The sequence below is a fragment of the Rhinopithecus bieti genome, unplaced genomic scaffold (genome assembly GCF_001698545.2).
Source record: "Rhinopithecus bieti isolate Rb0 unplaced genomic scaffold, ASM169854v2 scaffold_40368, whole genome shotgun sequence".
In the NCBI taxonomy this organism is placed as follows: domain Eukaryota; kingdom Metazoa; phylum Chordata; class Mammalia; order Primates; family Cercopithecidae; genus Rhinopithecus; species Rhinopithecus bieti.
In genome coordinates, this window is record NW_016817546.1 from 3,487,958 (window position 1) to 3,508,058 (window position 20,101).

Here is a 20,101-nt window from a genome sequence, read left to right on the forward strand (position 1 = left end):
GACGCAGGGGGTGAGTGGGTGCAAAGTAGCCCAGTTCAAGGGACCTGTGGGCCTGGGGATGAGGACCTTGCTTCTCCACATGCGGTCCATGGACTCACAGCATCAGCGTCGTCTGAGAGCTTGTGAGAAATGCAGAATTTCAGGCCACTGAGACCGCTGGAATTGGAATCTGCATTTTCCAGATCTCCCGGTGGTCCTCAACTACATATTGGTTTGGGATGGGAAACTAGAAGGCTTGGGCTGGGAAACTAGGGGGTGGTGATCAGCGGGTGGGCGGCTTGGCGGCAGTAAGAAGGACAGGCGCTGAGAGACAGCCCCTGGGCATGAACTTCCAAACTGGGGCTTTTTAAGTAGGAGGAAGCCATGGTGGTCTGGCATTGGGACCTCTGAACGAAATTTCCCCGTGGCCAGAAGGAATTTCCCCACTTCCCCAAGTTAGTAGATTCGATTCCCATCCCACTAGCTGGTGATTTACAGTATAGTGAATTTCCTTATTTCTTTTTTCTTCCCAAGACTTTCAAAAAGTAAAGCCAATCCCTTTATTTGTTTTTGGGCTCGTCCAGTCTGGCTTCCCCCCTACGATCGTTCGCAGTGGGACAGCCCGCCCGGCCTCCTTCCTTACCCCGAAACCCTCCAGGCCTGGGAGAGGACGCGTTTTGCATTCAGGGAAAACCAATCGCTCCCCTATCGTACGTAACCAAGAGAAATGGTGGCGGACGAGGGGCGTGGTAAAGCGATTAGTGCGGCCTGGACCCTGCGTGCCTTGCGCTCTGCGGGCTCTTTGCGTCTGCGTAGTTCGCTCACCTCCCTTTCTAATTCCGCTGCGGCCATGGCTCCAGTGGTTAGTATGGCTCCGCGTGAGGCCTCGGCTCCAGGGGAGGCACGTGGGCCTCGCCGAGCCCGGCATCTACCCAGGCTTGCTGGGGACGGCGCCCTGCAGCGTCCTGCTGGGGTGGGCTGGCAGGTCGACCGGAGCGGGCCAGAGCCCCTGCCGATCCCAGCACGTTGTAGGCGGAGGAGGCCGCGGCCCGAGGCCCGTGAGGGAGATCCGGGAGGTCTCGGAGGCCGGGGCATGGGCTCGGGCCCCAGCTAGGGGCCAGCGGGGAGCTGGAGCCTGGAGACTGCGGGCTGGGCCGGCCACTGGGCCTTGGAGCCCGGCCCGAGGCCTGATTACCTGGGTGGAGGGCGGGGAAGAAGAACGGGACCTGCTACCCTGGGGAGCCGCGCATTCGGAAGTGCACGGCCAAGACCCAGGGACGAATCCGCGGAAGGGCGGCTTGGTCGGCGTGCTTTCGGAGAGGAGGCCCGGGTTTGAGGAGCTTTTCAGAGTCCCCAGAGGAAATTAGTTTATCAGGGCGCACTGCACAGACTGGAACGGGTGCTACGGTGGTATAGGGCGAAGGCTCTCATTCCATTTTCCTGTAGCTAGGCTGGGACTGGGCTGTGCGGCCCCCTCCTAGGTTATTTGAGAAAGTTGTTTTTCCATGTTCTATGTCCCAAGATCCTACTTTTTCTCTTTTGTTGGGACTGCCTGGTTAACATTTCCGGTTCTTCTGCTCTTTCTGTCTGGTTAGGCTTTTAAATGCATTTTTGGTTTAAAACCTTGATGGAGAAGTATCAAACCCATTGTGGGTAGGTCTCTTGATTGATTGTGTATGTTCGGAATAGATCTTAAAGCATCCGTCTTACATTGTTACTGGGAAGAGACGTAAAAAAATAAATCAGTGATTTTTGTAGTGGCCAAATGTTTGAAAAGTTGATCCAGTTAACACAAGTTTTAGATGAAGTTCTTTTAAACATAAAGGAAGGAAGGTAAGATGTGTTCTTGGAAAGGTCTATTTAGTTCTGCAAAGCTTTTAAACGTGAAAGTACAGGTTGGTACGATGCACAAGTGCATTAATGGTGTCAAGTTTGTAGAGGGATGAGATAAACACAAGCCTCTTCGTAAGAGTGAAGAAACCGGAACCTTGTAGGATATGCTTTGCCGGGTGGTTTGGAAGTACTAATGCATAGATTAAATGAATCAAAATGTCAGAAGTTCTTGACGGTAGTGTTGTAATAAGATTCTAGGTTTTAGCCTTAACCTTGTCCGAGCTGGAGTGGACAGGCAGCTAGAATACTTTGCAACTCCCTTCATGAAAAGATGGACGAGACAGGATGAAGGGAGATGAGCTAAGATGTATCAGGACCCTACTCTGAACATGTAGAAGGATTGATTTCTCATGAAAATTGTGGGTATGCAAGGCATTTTGTATGCCTGTATTCTAATTTTGGAAAAAAATAAAATAGTATTTTTTGAAATTGTATCTGGGAATGTTAGGGCAAATAAAAGGAAATGTTCATTTTACTGTGGTTCATAAAGTAAGAGACCTTCATGCCTGTACAGATTGGGGAGACTGGAAAAGTTTGAGTGGGTCAAGAGTGCTAAAATGATTTTCCCTTCAAAAGCGCATGACCCCAGGCCCCAAACTTGTAGAGCAGCATCTGCCCTCATTACACCTCTGGCACTCAGGCCCTCTTGCAAAGGGAGCACAGCTCCATGAGTTTTGTATTTGTATGGACTTTTATACCTACGACATTTCTGGTTCTGTTAATCTTGTTTTTCTTCCTGATTGAATCTTTATCTCTGTTATCATTTGTGTATTTTCTTAGAAAAAACTTGTGGCGAAGGGGGGCAAAAAAAAGAAGCAGGTTCTGAAGTTCACTCTTGATTGCACCCACCCTGTAGAAGATGGAATCATGGATGCTGCCAATTTTGTAAGTTACATCCTTACTGACAGGTGGTGATGAACATTTTGAGATAGTGTTGAGAAAACCTACTGGGGTACATTTCTGTTTTCAGGCTTATAGGCAGCTTCACAGGTCTGGCTGTATCATTTCACCCTGGGAATGTGGGCAGATTACTTGTTTCCAAGTCTTGCTTCCTCTTGTGTGTGCAACAGTTGTGAGGAGTAAAAGGAGATGGACTTAGAATAAGCAAGAAGGACTCTAGCACAGAGGTGTTAGAGGACTATCTTGTTTTTCTCCTTTAGTTTCCACAAATGATTTTACTTAGAAGTTACCAAGAAACAGGCCAGGCGTGGTGGCTCACGCCTATAATCCCAACACTGTGGGAGGCTGAGGCGGGCAGATCATGAGGTCAGGAGTTCGAGACCAGTCTGGCCAACATAGTGAAACCCCGTCTCTACTAAAGATACAAAAAATTAGCTGGGTGTGGTGGTGTGCATCTGCAATCCCAGCTACTCGGGAGGCTTCTGTAGGAGAATTGCGTGAATATGGGAGGTGGAGAGCACCATTGCACTCCATCCCGGGAGATAGTGCGAGACTCCGTCTCAAAAACAAAAAAAAGTTACTGAGAAACAGATAAATTTCATCGGGTCCATGGCATCCCCTTTGCTCTTTGGTGTGTTTAAGCATAAGTGAGGGACCCTGATCCTAACTGTGAACTGCCTCTGTCCTGGGTCTCACTGCTTAGATGTGGAGCTTTGGACAGGTGGCAGCAGTTCCCGAAGCTTTCTACGATGCGAAGCATCTGAACTTCGGTATTTAAAGTACCCTGCTTGCTAAATTGTAATTGGAGCTTTTTTTTTTTTTTTCCCCTCACATCTTGCTCTGTGCTGATTTTTTGCCCCTGCGTTTGGCCCATTCCCCAATATTCCTCTATCTTATTGCAATCTAGAAATATTAAGTAATCCCTCTGCCACATTTGACTCAGCAGTTTGGTTTTGACATTTTATTCTTTTTCCTCTAATAGCCATGTTTGGGAGATTCAGATTTGTGTGCAGAAGTCTCCTAAATTTGCATTCGCTCTAAATTCTCCAGAAGGTTGAACTATTGCCAGGATCAGTATCATTACAACAAAAATAATTTTTAAACACAAAATAATTATGGTCATGAATTATCCAGAATGGAATTTGGGTAATCTCTTAGTTTATTGCCTTTATGTAGATGTTGTTTGTATCTCTGTCGTTCAAGAAATCCCCTATTTCGTTAGTTCTTTCTCTATCCAGTGACTTGTGGCTTTTCTCTGTGGCCTCCTCTTTCTCAACTTTGGTGTCTTCCAGTTTGGTATTCACATGGTGGCCCTATTCTGGCGTTACTCCTGCCTTCCTCCCTCTGAGCCATTCCCTCAGCCCACTCATCTATTTGTGTGATTGTTTTTCCTTCTGGAAGCCTCCTTAGGATAGAAAACTTAAGTCATTTATGAATCTTGAGATGCAGAATTCAAGATTTCTGACCTAATCACTCTGTGCCCCATCTCTGGTTAACATATGCTGTTTATTTTATTTATTTTATTTGTTTTTTGATACCAAGTTTTGCTCTTGTTGCCCAGGCTGGAGTGCAATGGCGCAATCTCGGCTCACTGCAGTCTCCGTTTCCCGGGTTCAAGCCATTCTGGTGTCTCAGCCTCCGGAGTAGCTGGGATTACAGGCGCCTGCCACCACGCCTGGCTAATTTTTGTATTGTTAGTAGAGATGGGGTTTCTCCATGTTGGTCAGGCTGGTCTCGAACCCCTGACTTTAGGTGATTGACCCGCCTTGGCCTCCCAAAGTGCTGGGATTACAGGCATGAACCACCGCGCCTGACCATTTTATTTTATTTTTATTTATTTATTTTTGAGACAGAATCTCACTCTGTTGCCCGGGCTGGAGTGCAATGGCGTGATCTTGACTCACTGCAACTTTCACCTCCCAGGTTTAAGTGATTCTTTTTCTCAGCCTCCCGAGTAGCTGGGATTACAGGCGTGCGCCACCATGCCCAACTAATTTGTGTATTTTTGTGGTAGAGATGGTGCTTTGCCATGTTGGCCAGTCTGGTCTTGAACTCCTGACCTCAGGTGATTTGCCCGCCTCGGCCTCCCAAAGTGTTTGGATTACAAGCATGAACCGCTGTGCCCTGCCAAATTTTTTTTTTTTTTTAAAAGGAGTCTTGCTGTTTATCACCCAGGCTGGAGTGCAGTGGCGTGATCTCGGTTCACTGCAGGCTCCGCCTCCTGGGTTCACGCTATTCTCCTGCCTCAGCCTCCCGAGTAGCTGGGACTACAGGCGTCTGTCACCATACCCGGCTAATTTTTTGTGTTTTTAGTAGAGACGGAGTTTCACTGTATTAACCAGGATGGTCTCGATCTCCTGACCTTGTGATCCGCCTGCCTTGGCCTCCCAAAGTGCTGACATTACAGGCGTGAACCACCGCACCCGGCCCCAAATTTTTATTTATTTATTTATTTATTTTGAGATGGAGTCTCCCCCTGTCGCCCAGGCTGGAGTGCAGTGGCGCGATCTGGACTCACTGCAAGCTCCGCCTCCTGGGTTCACGCCATTCTCCTGCCTCAGCCTCCCGAGTAGCTGGGACTACAGGCGCCCACCGCCACGCCCGGCTGATTTTCTGTATTTTTAGTAGAGACGGGGTTTCACAGTGTTAGCCAGGATGGTCTCGATCTCCTGACCTTGTGATCCGCCCGCCTCGGCATCCCAAATTTTTTTTTTTTTGAGAAAGGGTCTGTTGTCCAGGCTGGAGGGCAGTAGCATGATCCTGGCTCACTGTAGCCTCAACCTCATAGGCCCAAGTGATCCTCCCACCTCAGCCTCTGGAATAGCTGGGACCACAGGCATGCACCACCATACCGAGCTAATTTTTAAATCTTTTTATAGAAAAAGGGTCTTCCAACTAAGTTGCCCAGGCTCGTCTCGAACTCGTGGGCTCAAGCGATCTTCCTGCCTTGGCTTCCCAAAGTGCCGGGATTACAGGCGTGAGCTACTGCACCCAGCCAGTTAACATATTTTGTATGGGAGTTTTTAAATAGAAAATTACAGGAATTTTGAGCTGAAAGGGACTTCATGTCATTGCAATAGCAAGAAAACAACTAAAAAGGTCCTTTTTGGGCAAAGCTTTCTGAAGCACAACAAGGAGGTGAAAGTCTTGCCGAGGCCCACACAGAAGTTTGCAGAGAACGTCTCAGGCTCCTGGGTGACTGCTGCTTCTGCTGTACGACACATGGCCCTGGACCAGGTCTAGAATTGTTTCGGTCACTATGTCTTTGCTCTTTCTACTAGGTTGAAGGCTTATTTTTTGATAGTGCTGTGAACAGTGTTTTATACACCTTAGATTCAGAAGTTGCTTTTAGCTTTGGTTGCATGTACCTTGTAAAAGTTTGTTTTATTTATGTATTTTTTGAGACAGGGTCTCTCTGTCCCCCAGGCTGGAGTGCAGTGGTGTGATCTCGGCTCATGGCAACCTCCACCTCCTGGGCTCAAGCAATCCTCCTGCCTCAGCCTCCTGAGTAGCTGGGACTACAGGTGCATGCCACCACACCTGGCTAATATTTGTATTTTTTGTAGAGATAGGGTTTCGCCATGTTGCCTAGCCTGGTCTCAAATTCCCGAGCTCAGGTGATCCACCCACCTCAGCCTCCCAAAGTGCTGGGATTACAGGCGTATCTCATAAAAATTTGGCCTTGGGTTTCCTGTCTACTCTTGTGTTGCCCCCTAAGCCTTTCATGGAGAGGCATAGTTCACCTTGTGTGGAAGAAGTCAAGTATGTTTATGGTGGGATGTCGTCTCATAATATGTATGTAAATGGGATTTGTTACCATTTTTTAAAAAGACTGAACATTTAAGAAACAGATATTAGGGCCAGGGGTGGTGGCTCACACCTGTAATCCCAACGCTTTGGGAGACCGAGGTGGAAGGATCGCTTGAGCCCAGGAGTTTGAGACTAACCTGGGCATCATAGAGAGACCCCTTCTCTTAAAATTAAGCCAGGCGCAGTGGCTCACGCCTGTAATCCCAGCACTTTGGGAGGCAGAGGTGGACAGATCACCTGAAGTCGGGAGTTTGAGACCAGCGTGACCAACAAGGAGAAACCCGGTCTCTACTAAAAATACAAAGTTAGCTGGGCATGGTGGCGAATGCCTGTAATCCCACCTACTCAGGAGGCTGAGCAGGAGAAGGGCTTGAACCCGGGAGGTGGAGGTTGCAGTGAGCCAAGATTGTGTCATTGCACTCCAGCCTGGGCAACTAGAGCTAAACTCCATATCAAAAAAAAAAAAAAAAATTATAACATTAGCTGGGGCCAGGTGGGATAGCTCATGCCTGTAATCCTAGCACTTCGAGAGGCTGAGGTGGGAGGATCACTTGAGTCTAGGAGGTGGAGACTTGAAAGTGCCTGGGAGGTTGGGAGTGCAGTGAGCTGTGATTGCGCGGCTGCGTTCCTGTCTGGGCGACAGAGTGAGACTGTCTCCAAAACCAAAACAAAAAACGATATTAGTTCAGTATTGGGAGACAAAAAAAATAAAATATTCTGTTAAGACAGATGAACCTGTCACTTCAATGGTCAATTTAATGATTTATACAGGAGCAGTTTTTGCAAGAAAGGATCAAAGTGAACGGAAAAGCTGGGAACCTTGGTGGAGGGGTGGTGACCATCGAAAGGAGCAAGAGCAAGATCACCGTGACATCTGAGGTGCCTTTCTCCAAAAGGTACGGGAGGGAAGTGTGTGTGGCCTGCGTGCACCCAGTGCTCAGCCCACCTTTTCCCTGCACGGGAGTGGGGGCACCCGCAGAGTGATTGGTTTGCATCTGTTAATTTCTGGAACTATGCCCAGTGCAGAAGGCAGTGGATGAATGCTATTATGGTCGTTAACAATAGTCAACTTTTGATTTTGTCTTTCACAGGCTAAAGTTTTTTTGTGTGTGTGCTGGAGTCTCACTCCATTGCCCAGGCTGTTGTGCAGTGGTGCAATCTCATTTCACTGCAACCTCCGTCACCCGGGTTCAAGCAGTTGTCCTGCTTCAGCCTCCTGAGTAGCTGAGATTACAGGCACCTGCCACCACGCCCAGCTAATTTTTGTATTTTTAGTAGAGACTGGGGTTTCACCATGTTGGCCAGGCTGCTCTCAAACTCCTCCCCTGAAGTGACCCACCTGCCTTGGCCTCCCAAAGTGCTGGGATTACAGGCCTGAGCCACCATGCCCGGCCAGGCTAAATTATTTTAAACAGTAAGGTACTCAGACTTGCTTACAAGACTGTTTTCTCAGAAATATTATTGGCTGGGCACAGTGGCTTATGCTTGTAATCCCAGCACTTTGGGAGGCTGATACAGGATGATCGCTTGAGCCCAGGAGTTTGAGACCAGCCTGGGCAACACAGTGAGACCTCCATCTCTACAAGGGTTAAAATTAGCTGGGCATGGTGACATGTGCCTGTAGTCCAGCCACTTGGGGGGCTGAAGTGGGAGGATGGCTTGAGTCCAGGAGGTCAGGGTTGTAATGAGCTGTGATTGTGCCACTGCAGGCCAGCTTGGGTGACAGAGTGAGACCCTATCTCAAAAAAAAAATTGCTTCCTGTCTCCAGATCACAATAAGAACTTACGTTTTGTTTTTGAAATCGAGTCTTGCTCTGTTGCCCAGGTTGGAGTGCAATGCCGCCATCTTGGCTCACTGCAACCTCTGCCTCCCGGGTTCAAGCGTTTCTCCTGCCTCAGCCTCCCGAGTTTTTGGAATTGCAGGCGTGTGCCACCATGCCCGGCTAATTTTTTGTAGTTTTAGTAGAGACAGGGTTTCAGCACGTTGGCCAGGCTGGTCTTGAACTCTTAGCCTCAGGTGATTTGCCTGCCTCGGCCTCCCAAAGTGCAGGGATTATAGGCATGAGCCACCGCACCTGCCCCACACCCGGCTAATTCTTGTATTTCCTTTTTTTTTTGAGACAGAGTCTCACTCTGTCGCCCAGGCTGGAGTGCAGTGGCGCGATCTCAGCTCACTGCAACCTCCAGCTCCCAGGTTCAAGCAATTCTCCTGCCTCTGCCTCCTGCGTAGCTGGGATTACTGGCGCCTGCCACCACACCTGGCTAATTTTTTTTGTTTTTTAGTAGAGACAGGGTTTCACCATCTTGGCCAGGCTGGTCTCGAACTCCTCACCTTGTAATCCACCTGCTTTGGCCTCCCAAAGTGCTGGAATTACAGGCGTGAGCCACCGTGCCTGACCTAATTCTTGTATTTTTAGTAGATACGGGGTTTCGCCGTGTTCGCCAGACTGGTCTTGAACTCCTGACCTCAGGTGATTCACCTGCCTTGGCCTCCCAGAAGTGCCAGGATTACAGGTGTGAACCACCATGCCCGGCCAAGAGCTTTCCTTTTGAATTCCAGTTGCTTCCCTTGTAAGTGCTACTTTGGCACTGAACAAGGAATCTGAAGACCTCGATTTAGACCGAGTCCAGTCTAGTTAATTACTGGGGGCCCATTTTCTTTCATTTCAAAATGGAGGCATTAATTTGTTAGTTCCCTCGAATGTTATGTATTGGTTTTTGAGGATGAGGTTAAAATACTTTACCAGTTGCTGAAGGATTGGATATGCTTATACTCAGCTCCTAGCCTGAGGCTGTGGCCTATTAGGAGCTTTTAATCATACTAAATCCGAGCACTGTGGGAGGTTGGAAGATCACCTGAGGTTGGGAGTTCGAGACCAGCCTGACCAACATGGAGAAACCCCGTCTCTACTAAAAATACAAAATTAGCTGAGGGTGGTGGTGCATGCCTGTAATCCCAGCTACTTGGGAGGCTGAGGCAGGAGAATTGCTTGAACCAGGGAGGCGGAGGTTGTGGTGAGCTGAGATTGCACCACTGCACTCCACCCTGGGCAACAAGAGCAAAACTCTGTCTCAAAAAAACACAAAAAACAAAAAACAACATACTAAATCAAGTGGTGGGAAATTTTAAGTTATGTTAGTACAAATTGGTTGTAGTTAATGCTTTTATTTTTAGCCATGTCAGTGAAGAAATGACTTTGAAGCTTCAGTGAAGTCCTCACAGTCTGCCTGGGAAGCAGTGAGAGTGGGGCTTCCGGGGGGTACAAAGCCTCCGTCTGGCCTGCTGGGCCGTAGCAGAGCCCTTGGGGAAGATTCTGTTACCGTTCTGTGAGCTGTTTATCAGGGCGAGAGTGTCTCCTGGCATGCGTCACTTCCGTTTTCGCCAGTTTTCCGTTCTTTCTCCAGTAGAGAAGGGAAGGTGTCTTGGTCATCTATCACAGCTTTCCTTTCTTGATGATAACAGTTTATTTTCCTGAAAGGTTCAAGGTGTCACGAATCTAGAACTTTTTCGGTCTCTGAATTTGTACAGGGTTTTTATTTGTTTATTTTTTTTGAAAAGGAGTTTTGATCTTGTTGTCTAGGCTGGAGTGCAATGGCGCGATCTCAGCTCACTGAAACCTCTGCCTCCCAGGTTCAAGCAATTCTCCTGCCTCAGCCTCTCAAGTAACTGGGATTATAGGCGCCCTCCATGATGCCCGGCTAATGTTTTGTATTTTAAGTAGAGGCGGGGTTTCATCATGTTGGCCAGGCTGGTTGGGAACTCCGGACTTCAGGTGATCCACCTGCCTTGCCCTCCCGAAGTGCTGGGATTACAGCGTGAGGCACCGTGCCCAGCCTGTACAGGGTTTTTTTTTTGGTTTGTTTTTTGTTTTTTAAACCTGATTTTTTTCCCCCAGTGTTCTATTAGGGATTTTTTTTCCCTTTTTTAGATAGGGTCTTATTCTGTCGCCCAGGCTGGAGAGCAGTGGGGCAATCATAGCTCACTGTAGCCTTCATCTCCTGGCTCAAACAGTCCTGCCTCAGCCTCCCAAATAGCTGGGACTACACGAGTGCCCCACCATGCCCGACTGTATCAGGAAAAATTTAAACCACCTGAAATTGTGAATTAAACAACCTCATCTGAATACAATATGGTGGAAATAATTGACAAAAGTATACTTTTTGGATGGAATGACCAAATTGATTTATCTTTGTGTAGGGAAAAGTGGACAGTTGAATTGACATCTTCACACTTGGTGGTGATTGCTTTGTTGGTGTGGAGATTGCTTTGTTGGTGTGGAGCACTGTCACAGTGCTCCTTTTTTGGAGATGGTGAGTCTGTTGGTTCATGACATTTGGGTCCCTGTTAATATGCCAGGGATCCAGGTTGGGCACGGTGGCTCACACCTATAATCCCAGCACTTTGGAAGGCCGAGGCAGGTGGATCACCTGAGGTCTGGAGTTTCAGACCAGCCTGACCAACATGGAGAAACCTCATTTCTACTAAAAATACAAAAATTAGCCGGGTGTGGTAGCGCGCACCTGAAATCCCAGCTACTCGGGAGGCTGAGGCAGGAGAATCGCTTGAACCCAGGAGGCGGAGGTTGTGATGAGCCAAGATCGCGCCATTGCACTCCAGCCTGGGCAACAAGAGCGAAATTCTGTCTCAAAAATAAATAAATAAATAAAAAATATGCCAGGGATCTATCTGAGCATCCCATGTAATCCTTGCTATGGTCTGAAGAGATGGTTAGCACCAGGGGTCCCCTTTCACTGTGGGAGAAACAGCTTGGTTAGATTAATTGGCTGTGCCGTGGGTTTGTGTGTTGTGAAATTCCCTCTTTATGGCTTGGGAAGATTCGGAATAGCCTCAGGGCCACGTAAGCAAGCTGGTGAGAGAGGTGCCAAGATTGTGGTGCATTTCATCTTTTTTTTTTTTTTTTTTATTAAAAATAAATGTTGTGTAGGGACAGGGTCTTGCTATGTTGCTCAGGCTAGTCTCGAACTTGTAGGTTCGAGGGATCCTCTCACCTTGGCCTCACAAAGTGTTGGGATTACAGGCATGAGCCACCGCGCCCAGCCCTTAGGTCATCTTTTTTTTTTTTTTTGAGATGGAGTCTCGCTGTCACTCAGGCTGGAGTGCAGTGGCCGGATCTCAGCTCACTGCAAGCTCCGCCTCCCAGGTTCACGCCGTTCTCCTGCCTTAGCCTCCCAAGTAGCTGGGAGTACAGGCGCCCACCACCTCGCCCGGCTAGTTTTTTGTATTTTTTAGTAGAGACGGAGTTTCACCGTGTTAGCCAGGATGGTCTCGATCTCCTGACCTCGTGATCCGCCCGTCTCGGCCTCCCAAAGTGCTGGGATTACAGGCTTGAGCCACCGCGCCCGACCTAGGTCATCTTTATGTAGTTAGGGTGTTGGGCACAAAAGCCAGTTGTTGCCTTTCCATAAAGAATGAGTGTTTTGGCTAGGCGCAGTGGCTCACACCTGTAATCCCAGCACTTTGGGAGGCTGAGGTGAGACCAGCCTGGCCAATATGGCAAAACCCCTGTCTCTACTGAAATAACAAAAATTAGTTGGACACGGTGTTGTGCGCCTGTAATCCCAGCATCTTAGGAGACTGAGGCACAAGAATTGCTTGAATCCTGGAGGCAGAGGTTGCAGTGAGCCTGGGCCACAGAATGAGATTCTGTCTCAAAAAAAAAGAATGAGTTTTCTAATGATCACGCTGCTGTGGTGAGTGTTTAGCTCTCACCTGGCTAAAGCAGCAATTAGGTCGATTGAGAGGCTTTGTGCTTTCTGGGCATGAGCGCAGTGGCAGGGTGGCATTCTGTCCCTGTGTGTCTCGTGGTGAGCAGGAGCAAGTGTGTGCACAGCCCTAAGAAGCAGTCATCATCCAGACAACCTCAAAAGGGGGTTTGACTCTGAGGTGATGTGTGCGCCGTGCTTACAGCTCGTTGGAAACCCACTATTTTCTCCATAAAAAGTATTGAGGTTGCGTACTTAACTGTAAAATTTCTATCATGTTATCTTTCTCCAGTGGTCACTCAAAACCATTTTATAGGTGTTTGCTGCATTTTCATGGACAACTGGTATCTGCTCTCTTCTGTGTTTTGGAGACAGTCTCGCTCTGTCTGGAGAGCAGACAGGCTGGAGTGCAATGGCGCCATCTTGGCTCTTGCAGCTGCTGCCTCTGTCTCCCAGGTTCAAGTGATTCTCTTGCCTCAGCCTCCTGAGTAGCTGGGTCTACAGGTGCCCACCGTCACGTCTGGCTAATCTTTTGTATTTTTAGTAGAGACGGGGTTGCACTGTGTTAGCCAGGATGGTCTCCATTTCCTGACCTCATGATCAGCCTGCCTCGGCCTTCCAAAGTGCTGTGATTACAGGCGTGAGCCAGTGCTCCTGGCCTGGTTTTTTTTTTTTTCCTTTCTTTTTTTTTTTTTTCCTTTTGGAGGCAGTCTCGCTCTGTTAACCAGGCTGGAATGCAATGGTACAATCTCAGCTCACTGCACCCTCCGCCTCCTGGATTCAAGGGATCCTCGTGCCTCAGCCTCCTCAGTAGCTGGGATTACAGGTGTGCACCACCACACACGGCTAATTTTTTTATTTTAGTAGAGATGAGGTTTCACCATGTTGGCCAGGCTGGTCTCGAACTCCTGACCTCAAGTGATCCGCCTGCCTTGGCCTCCCAAAGCGCTGGGATTACAGGCCTGAGCCACTGCGCCCAGTCTACTCTCATTGTTACTGCCAATGTCGATGGCACGCGGTTGATACTCTTAGAGCCTTGGCTGGGTGTATTTGCCTTATCTTTGCCATTTTTGAGGCTTGGGAAAACACCTTGAATTGTAATGATTCTGAGTGCTGGGTTTTATAAACGTTAAAATGTTTTAGAATGCAAGCACCAACTGTCTAGTGGAGTTCTCATGTCCTTTCATGTCCCTTTCTCTGCAGGTATTTGAAATATCTCACCAAAAAATATTTGAAGAAGAATAATCTACAGTGACTGGTTGCGCGTAGTTGCTAACAGCAAAGAGAGTTACGAATTACGTTACTTCCGATTAACCAGGACGAAAGAGGAGGAAGATGAGGAATTAAATTTCATTCATCCGAATATTTTGTATGAGTTCTTGAATAAAACTTGGGAACCAAAATGGTGGTTTATCCTTGTATCTCTGCAGTGTGGGGATTGAACAGAAAATTGGAAATCATAGGTCAAAGGCTTTCTTGGTTCGCCGCTCACGTTATTTGTAACTTGACTTCTTTTTTTCTGCTTAAAAATTTCAATTCTCGTGGTAATACCAGAGTAGAAGGAAAGGGTGACTTTACGGAACTGACAGCCATTGGGGAGGCAGATGCCGGTGTGGAGGTGTGGGCTGAAGGTAGTGACTGTTTGATTTTAAAAAGTGTGACTGTCAGTTGTATCTGTTGCTTTTCTCAAACAATGATTCAGGGATACAAGTGGGCTCCTCTCGTTCATTAAAAGAAAACGTGACATCTTTCTAAGATTCTCTGTGGGAAAATGACAGTGTCAATAAAATGCGGGTTTCTGGGCCATTCGTCTTACTTTCATTTTTTGATCACAAATTTGACACACACAATTATGTCTGTTAATCCTCTTCTTCCTAGAGAGAGAAACTGTGCTCCTTCAGCGTTGCTGCGTAGTCCGTCACTCTCCATAAAGGGGTTTGGGGAATCGATTGTAGAAGTCCCAGGTTCTAAATTAAATGTGTACAGAAATGAATGTGTAAGTAATGTTTCTACAAGTCTTTGCAACAAACTGTCACTTTGGTCTCCAGCAGAGGGAGCTGGAGGAATAGTGCTTCCAGATGTGGTCTCCCATGTGGGGCCCAGCGATGGCGGCCCCTGATGGCAAGAGCTCTGGAGACTCTGGTGAAGGGGGGACACCAAGGAAAAGTGACTGGGAAGCCTCCCATGCCAAGGAGATGGGAGGTGCCCTGGAAATAGCTGCCTCATGCCACTTAGACCATGACTGGATTTAATATCAGAAGTTACTCTACAAACAGTGGTATGCCGCAGTGCAGAGGCTAGACAACTGTGAACGGGGCGACCAAAGCTGGCAAAAGAAGATGCAGTTGTTGCCGTGAGTGACTTTGAAAGACCCTGGTGCCTTGCGGTGCCCTTCTGAAATTCGAACAGTAATGCAGAAGTGTCTGCTTTAGAATTTACGGTGTCTAAAATTCATGTTTTTAAAAGAGCTTGCCTGCAGATGGTTTCCACACCCGAAATTGTGCCCTGTGAGTTGCATAGCTGGAAGTTCAATGCTCAATCCTACCTTGGCTCCCAGTAAACATTTGGTGCTCTGTGGATTGAGTTGAACGTGTTGAGGCTTTGCAATTTCAGTTGTGTTAAAGGCTCTGGCATTTTTCCATTTCTATGCAAATTTCTTTGAAGTAGAATTGCTTGCATATTTCTTCTCTGCCTTCACAGAAAGCAGTTTCTTTTCAAACTTCACTGGGGCATCAGTCGCTCTTTGGCAATGTCCCTTACCATGATTATTAAGTTTGTGGCTTGAGTTTACAAATGTTGTTTGTTGCATTGATGTTCCCATGTAGTAATTTTTAGTTTGGTTGTGAAAAAACCCTGGGCTGAAGTTAGCATTTAAGTTAAAAGAAAAAAACTAGTCCCAGATTTGAAAACTTGTAATAAAATTGAAACTCACTGGTTTTCTATGACTTTTTGAACTCTTGTAATCGAGTTTTGATCACATTTTCTATTAAAGTGGCTAACACCTGGCTACTATTACTGTGCGAGGCTTTGTTTTTTTAAGGACTGGCATGTTAAGAAAAGCTTTGTCCTCATGAAATAGTTGCTGTACCAACAGTTACGTTGGTCTTTACTAGGCTTAGAAGAAAAGATGTCCTTTATTTCCACTTTTCTTCCTTTAGTTGTGCTGTTTTGCTGCAGTGAGATTCAGGAGTTGGCTGTCACTGAACTCTCTTGTGTAGAATTTCTCCAGATCCAGAGCCTGGGGAACAACTTGCCAGCAAATGCCGTTTTCTGATGGGGGATAGGTAGTGTGAACTTGAATTCCATTAGAGCCATGACACCAGCTGCGCTCAAAGCACACTGTAGACCAGTTTCCTTTGTATCTGTTTTGACTCACACCTCACTTGCCCGCATCGAAAATAGTTGAGGCACAGGGGCTGACTGGGGTCGTGAAGAATTTCAGGCCGTGATTTAAGTTCATAAGAGTCCTGAAACGGGAGGTCGGTCTCGACTCAGCCAATGCCAGTTACACAAACATCCTCATGCCCTTCCTTTGAGTGTGCTAGTGCAGCCGAGGAAATGAGGTTTGTTGATGTCACTAAACGCTATGAACTAGTCACTCCTAAAGGCTTCATATGTTTTCCCTCCAAAAGCCTCTGATCCCCCTTTTCCCATGGCAGTAGTGTGTGGGTTTTGAGTGCTGTTGTCCTCATACCTTTTCAGGAACAGCCAGGTGTTGAAATACATGGGTCCTAACTTCCCTCATGAATGATGTGTAGCACAGAGGTGGTCAGAAACACTGGGAAAGTGAGGAAGTTGGGTAATACCAAGTGTCTTAAGACAGTTGGTATCTGGGGCTATCTGGATCTCAGCCTTTTTAGGGGACACTTGATTTCCTGGAGGGTGAAAAGGACCCCAGTGGTGGGGAAATAATGGTCCAGCTGTTGAAGTCACTGATAATGTCACGGGAGCCTGGAATTTGGTGTTGACACCTGATTTCATTTTCCATTTGTACATGGGACTCAAACCCTTAAACTTGTCAAATGTTGTAAGCCAAGAGGTGCTGGCCCTCCCACGGGGGAGGGGGACCTAGGATGTGGGACAGTTACAGATCTGGCAGTTCCAGGGGACAGACCAGCTCCCCAGTTAACACTTGGACAGAACACGGGGGTGACTGGAGGCAGAAGCTGCAGGGTAGGGGCACCATGGCTGTGAGAGATGGGTCAGGCCCCCAAAGGAGACCCCAGGTTGGCACCTGCCCAGGTTGTTTGGTGGGGTTGATTCTCTTTGAGGGAGAAGAGAGTAGCAGAGAGGCTTGGTGTGGGGATTTGCCATCCCTGCAAGGAGGTGGCCCTCCACCTACAGGAAGCAGGTGGGGACTGCCTGTTAAACGGTGCCATCATAGTGCTCATCTCTAGGAAGAAGAAACTGAATTTCTAATCCAGCCATTTTCTTGTCTTTGGGATGGATTTGAGAATACACATGCTTTTTTTTCCCCCAGGCTATTTTGGGCCCAGCTAAAACAGTCTGTAAAGGCTGTGCTGACCAGCGGAGTGAGTTAGCTACCACCACAGCTAGAAACCAGAGAGCACCCATAAAACGTTCTCAGGCTTCCACAAGTATGTTCTCAGGTTCAGGGCCATGGCCCAGGACTGCCTTTTTGAGAAGCTCCTTCCTCCCCTGCAACCCCAACTGGTTGGAATTCAGGTGGTGCAGGGTCCACACTTTCCCAAAGAGGCTTCAAGTGCAACGAAAGTCTTGGTGGAGCAGGTGGGCACTGAGCCTTCACTGCAGAGGACACTGCGGTCTTGAGTGACGCCGCTTCACCCCTGCCGAGGAGGAGGTATGGGGCAGAGTTTTGATCTATGTGACTGGCTGTGAGGTGGTGTATGTACAAGCACTTCACTGCCCTTGAGAAACCGACGGTGCCAGGTGGCCACAGCGTGGATATGCATTGTTGAACGAACTGGCCTCAGGCAGGGCTTGGGGGTTCCTGGATGACGAGTTCATGTAGCCCTGGAATGGAAATTGAGTATGGTGTGTGCAGAAGATGATGAGCTTTTTCAACTCTCTTCTTGGAAAAAGTTTTTTTTCTATTTTTGAGACAGTCTCGCTCTGTCACCCAGGCTGGAGTGCAGTGGCGCAATCTTGGCTCACTGCAACCTCTGCCTCCTGGGTTCAAGCGATTCTCCTGCCTCACTCTCCTGAGTAGCTGGGATTACAGGTGCCCGCCACCATGCCCAGCTAATTTTTGTATTTTTAGTAGAGACAGGGTTTCTCCATGTTGGCTAGGCTGGTCTCGAACTCCTGACCTCAGGTGATCCGTGATCTGGGATTACAAGCGTGAGCCACTGTACCCAGCCGGAAAAAGTGTTTTTCCTTGATGCCTTTGTAACCAGTATATTAAAAAATATTTTGATTTTGGAATTGTCACTGAGATGTAATTACGAGCTCTATGATCAGCAAACATGAGAATCTTGTCTTCTAAAACAGTAACCTTAATGATAGGCTTGTTCTCGCAACTGCAGTTTACCGAATGTTCACTGTTTTAGGGATTGCTTTTAACGTCAGGAATTTTTGGCCCATTGTCATTAAAATGCCCATTTAATAGTTTAACAATAATAAGGGCTCTTCTTTAAAAATAACTGGAGAGCCGGGCATGGTGGCTCACACCTGTAATCCCAGCACTTTGGGAGGCTGAGGCAGGCGGATCACGAGATCAGGAGACTGAGATCATCCTGGCCAACAGGGTGAAACTCTGTCTCTGCTAAAATACAAAAAATTAGCCAGGCGTGGTGGTGGGTGCCTGTGTCTCAGCTGCTGCTGGGGAGGCTGAGGCAGGGGAATCACTTGAACCCGGGAGGCGGAGATTGCAGTGAGCTGAGATTGCACCACTGCACTCCAGCCTGAAGACAGGGCAGGGCACCATCTCAAACCGCCCCCTCCCCCCAAAACAACAACAACAACAAAAACTGGAGATTTGTAGTAAAAAATCCATTTATTTCTAGCATTCCAGTTTTTGTTTCATTTTGCTTTTGGACATTAAATAATATTACCTAGTTGCAGTCATAGGGAAGAACAGGATGGGGAGAGGATTATGACTGATGAGCATCTCGGCTCTAATTTGTTGCCAAATTAAGCAGTTAGAACTGTTCTTTCTTGACTTTCTCAGCCTCGCCTTGGGAATTGGAGCCAAGGTTAATGATGGGGGCGGCTTTCTGGTGATGAGAAATATTGTAAATCAGAGTTTTTCTACCAAAGGGCAGGGGACCTTTGAAAGGGATTAGAGAGGTGTTTGGGAGTTGGTAACTGAGGGGTGGGCATGTCAGCTTAGGGGTTTCTTCCCTGGTGGTTACCATTTAGGGAGACGGTCTGGAAATGAGGAAGAGGTAGGTTTGGTTCAAGCCTCAGTGATCAGGGGCTCCCCCTGGCTAGCGGCTCTGTGGGGGAAACAGCCTTGGGAGGGGAGGCCCTTTGATTTCCTGGACTGCTTCCCTGAAGAGGGTCCCTTTCCCCTTGCAGGCGGCCAGCACCGGGCTGATCCGGCGTCTCTATCTACAGCGTGGTTAAAGTGGATCTGGGAGATGGAGGGGTTCCCAATACCCCAGTCTTTGGTTCCAGAAGGCTGGATGGACCGACCTCTCCCTGCCCAGGGATGAATGCAGAGGGTCTTTTGTTTGGGGCTTGCTGGCAATAAAATTGGACAGGAAGAAGCGGAAAACTGCTGCCGATCCTGCGTGTCTCAGGTGGGATCCCCCAGTGCCCCTGCGAGGCAGTGAGAGATGGGGCCCTCCCTTCACGGGCCTTCTGGGGTTAGAGAGCTGGCGGTCGGCCAGCCCCTGGAACTTTTGCGTTCTTAAGGTAGCTTTAAGACTTGCAGCCGCGGAGACTGGAGGCGCTTATTTAAAATTCCAGTCTTGCTCCCGAGGGCTTTGGCCTCCATCTTCACCTTTAACGACAGAGGGCTAGTGGCGGCGGCTCCCTCCTGCTCTGCGACAGGTGTCGCTTCTGAGCGGGAGTTTTGGGCACAGACATCGCAGATCCGCACCACCCCCAGGGGTCTGCATGGGTTTGAGCTGGACCCAGCCTGGAGGGGCTTTTTGGAAGAGGGCAAGTGGGCAGTGGGAGCGGGGAAGCAAGTGAGGGGAGCCCGCCTGCGCGGATTTTTCTGCAGTAATCAGACCCACAGTCTCCAGAGCGTCTTTTCCCGAAGCGTGGAACACATTTTTCTTCTAATCCTCTTTGGAGAGGGAGTTAGGAACGTGCCGAGGCCGGAGCCGGGTGCGGGGCGGGTCCCGGCGCCTGTGAATCGAGTGGGGCAGCGGGCCGCGCGCTGCCCTGAAGACCCCGCCTCCGCGCCCTTCGGGGGCTCGGGGCCCAGTGCCTTAGCAGGCAAGCGGCGGCGGCTGATCCTGCCCGGGGTGCGCCTCGCCTCCCCCTGCGCCCGGGCTCGCCAAATCCCGGCTGCCCGCTCGTCCGTCGGGTCCCCAGGCGTGCGGACGCCTCGACGGCTCCCCCTGCCGGGGCGCTCCCCAGTCCCCACCCTCACCCGGCGGCTCAGGACTAGTTCCCCAACTTGTTCGCTGCTGTTAACTAGTAGCGCTGCCGGAACGATGGGATGGGGTTGCCACAGCAACCAGACTGGACGTCACAATCCGGGCATGTGTGCCGCCCCTCCGCCGTGCCGCCGTGCCTTCGGCGCTGCCGCCGCCACCCTCGGCGGGCTGCGGGACTTGGGCTGCGGGGTGCGGTGGGCGGAGCCCCCGGGCTTTGCGGGGAGCAGGCTAAGGCGGCCGAGAGAAAGGGGGGTCGAGAC

At 48.9% G+C, this 20,101-nt stretch overlaps 1 protein-coding gene across 1 annotated transcript; it reads left to right on the forward strand.

Annotated features, from left to right (window-relative positions):
• Positions 1–759: 759 nt before the first annotated feature.
• On the forward strand, positions 760–13,748 carry RPL22 (ribosomal protein L22). The gene is given in 5 exon segments (XM_017856002.1): positions 760–841; positions 2,653–2,757; positions 7,354–7,478; positions 13,510–13,558; positions 13,560–13,748. Coding segments are annotated over 5 exon segments (480 nt in total). The 5' UTR covers positions 760–829.
• Positions 13,749–20,101: the final 6,353 nt, after the last annotated feature.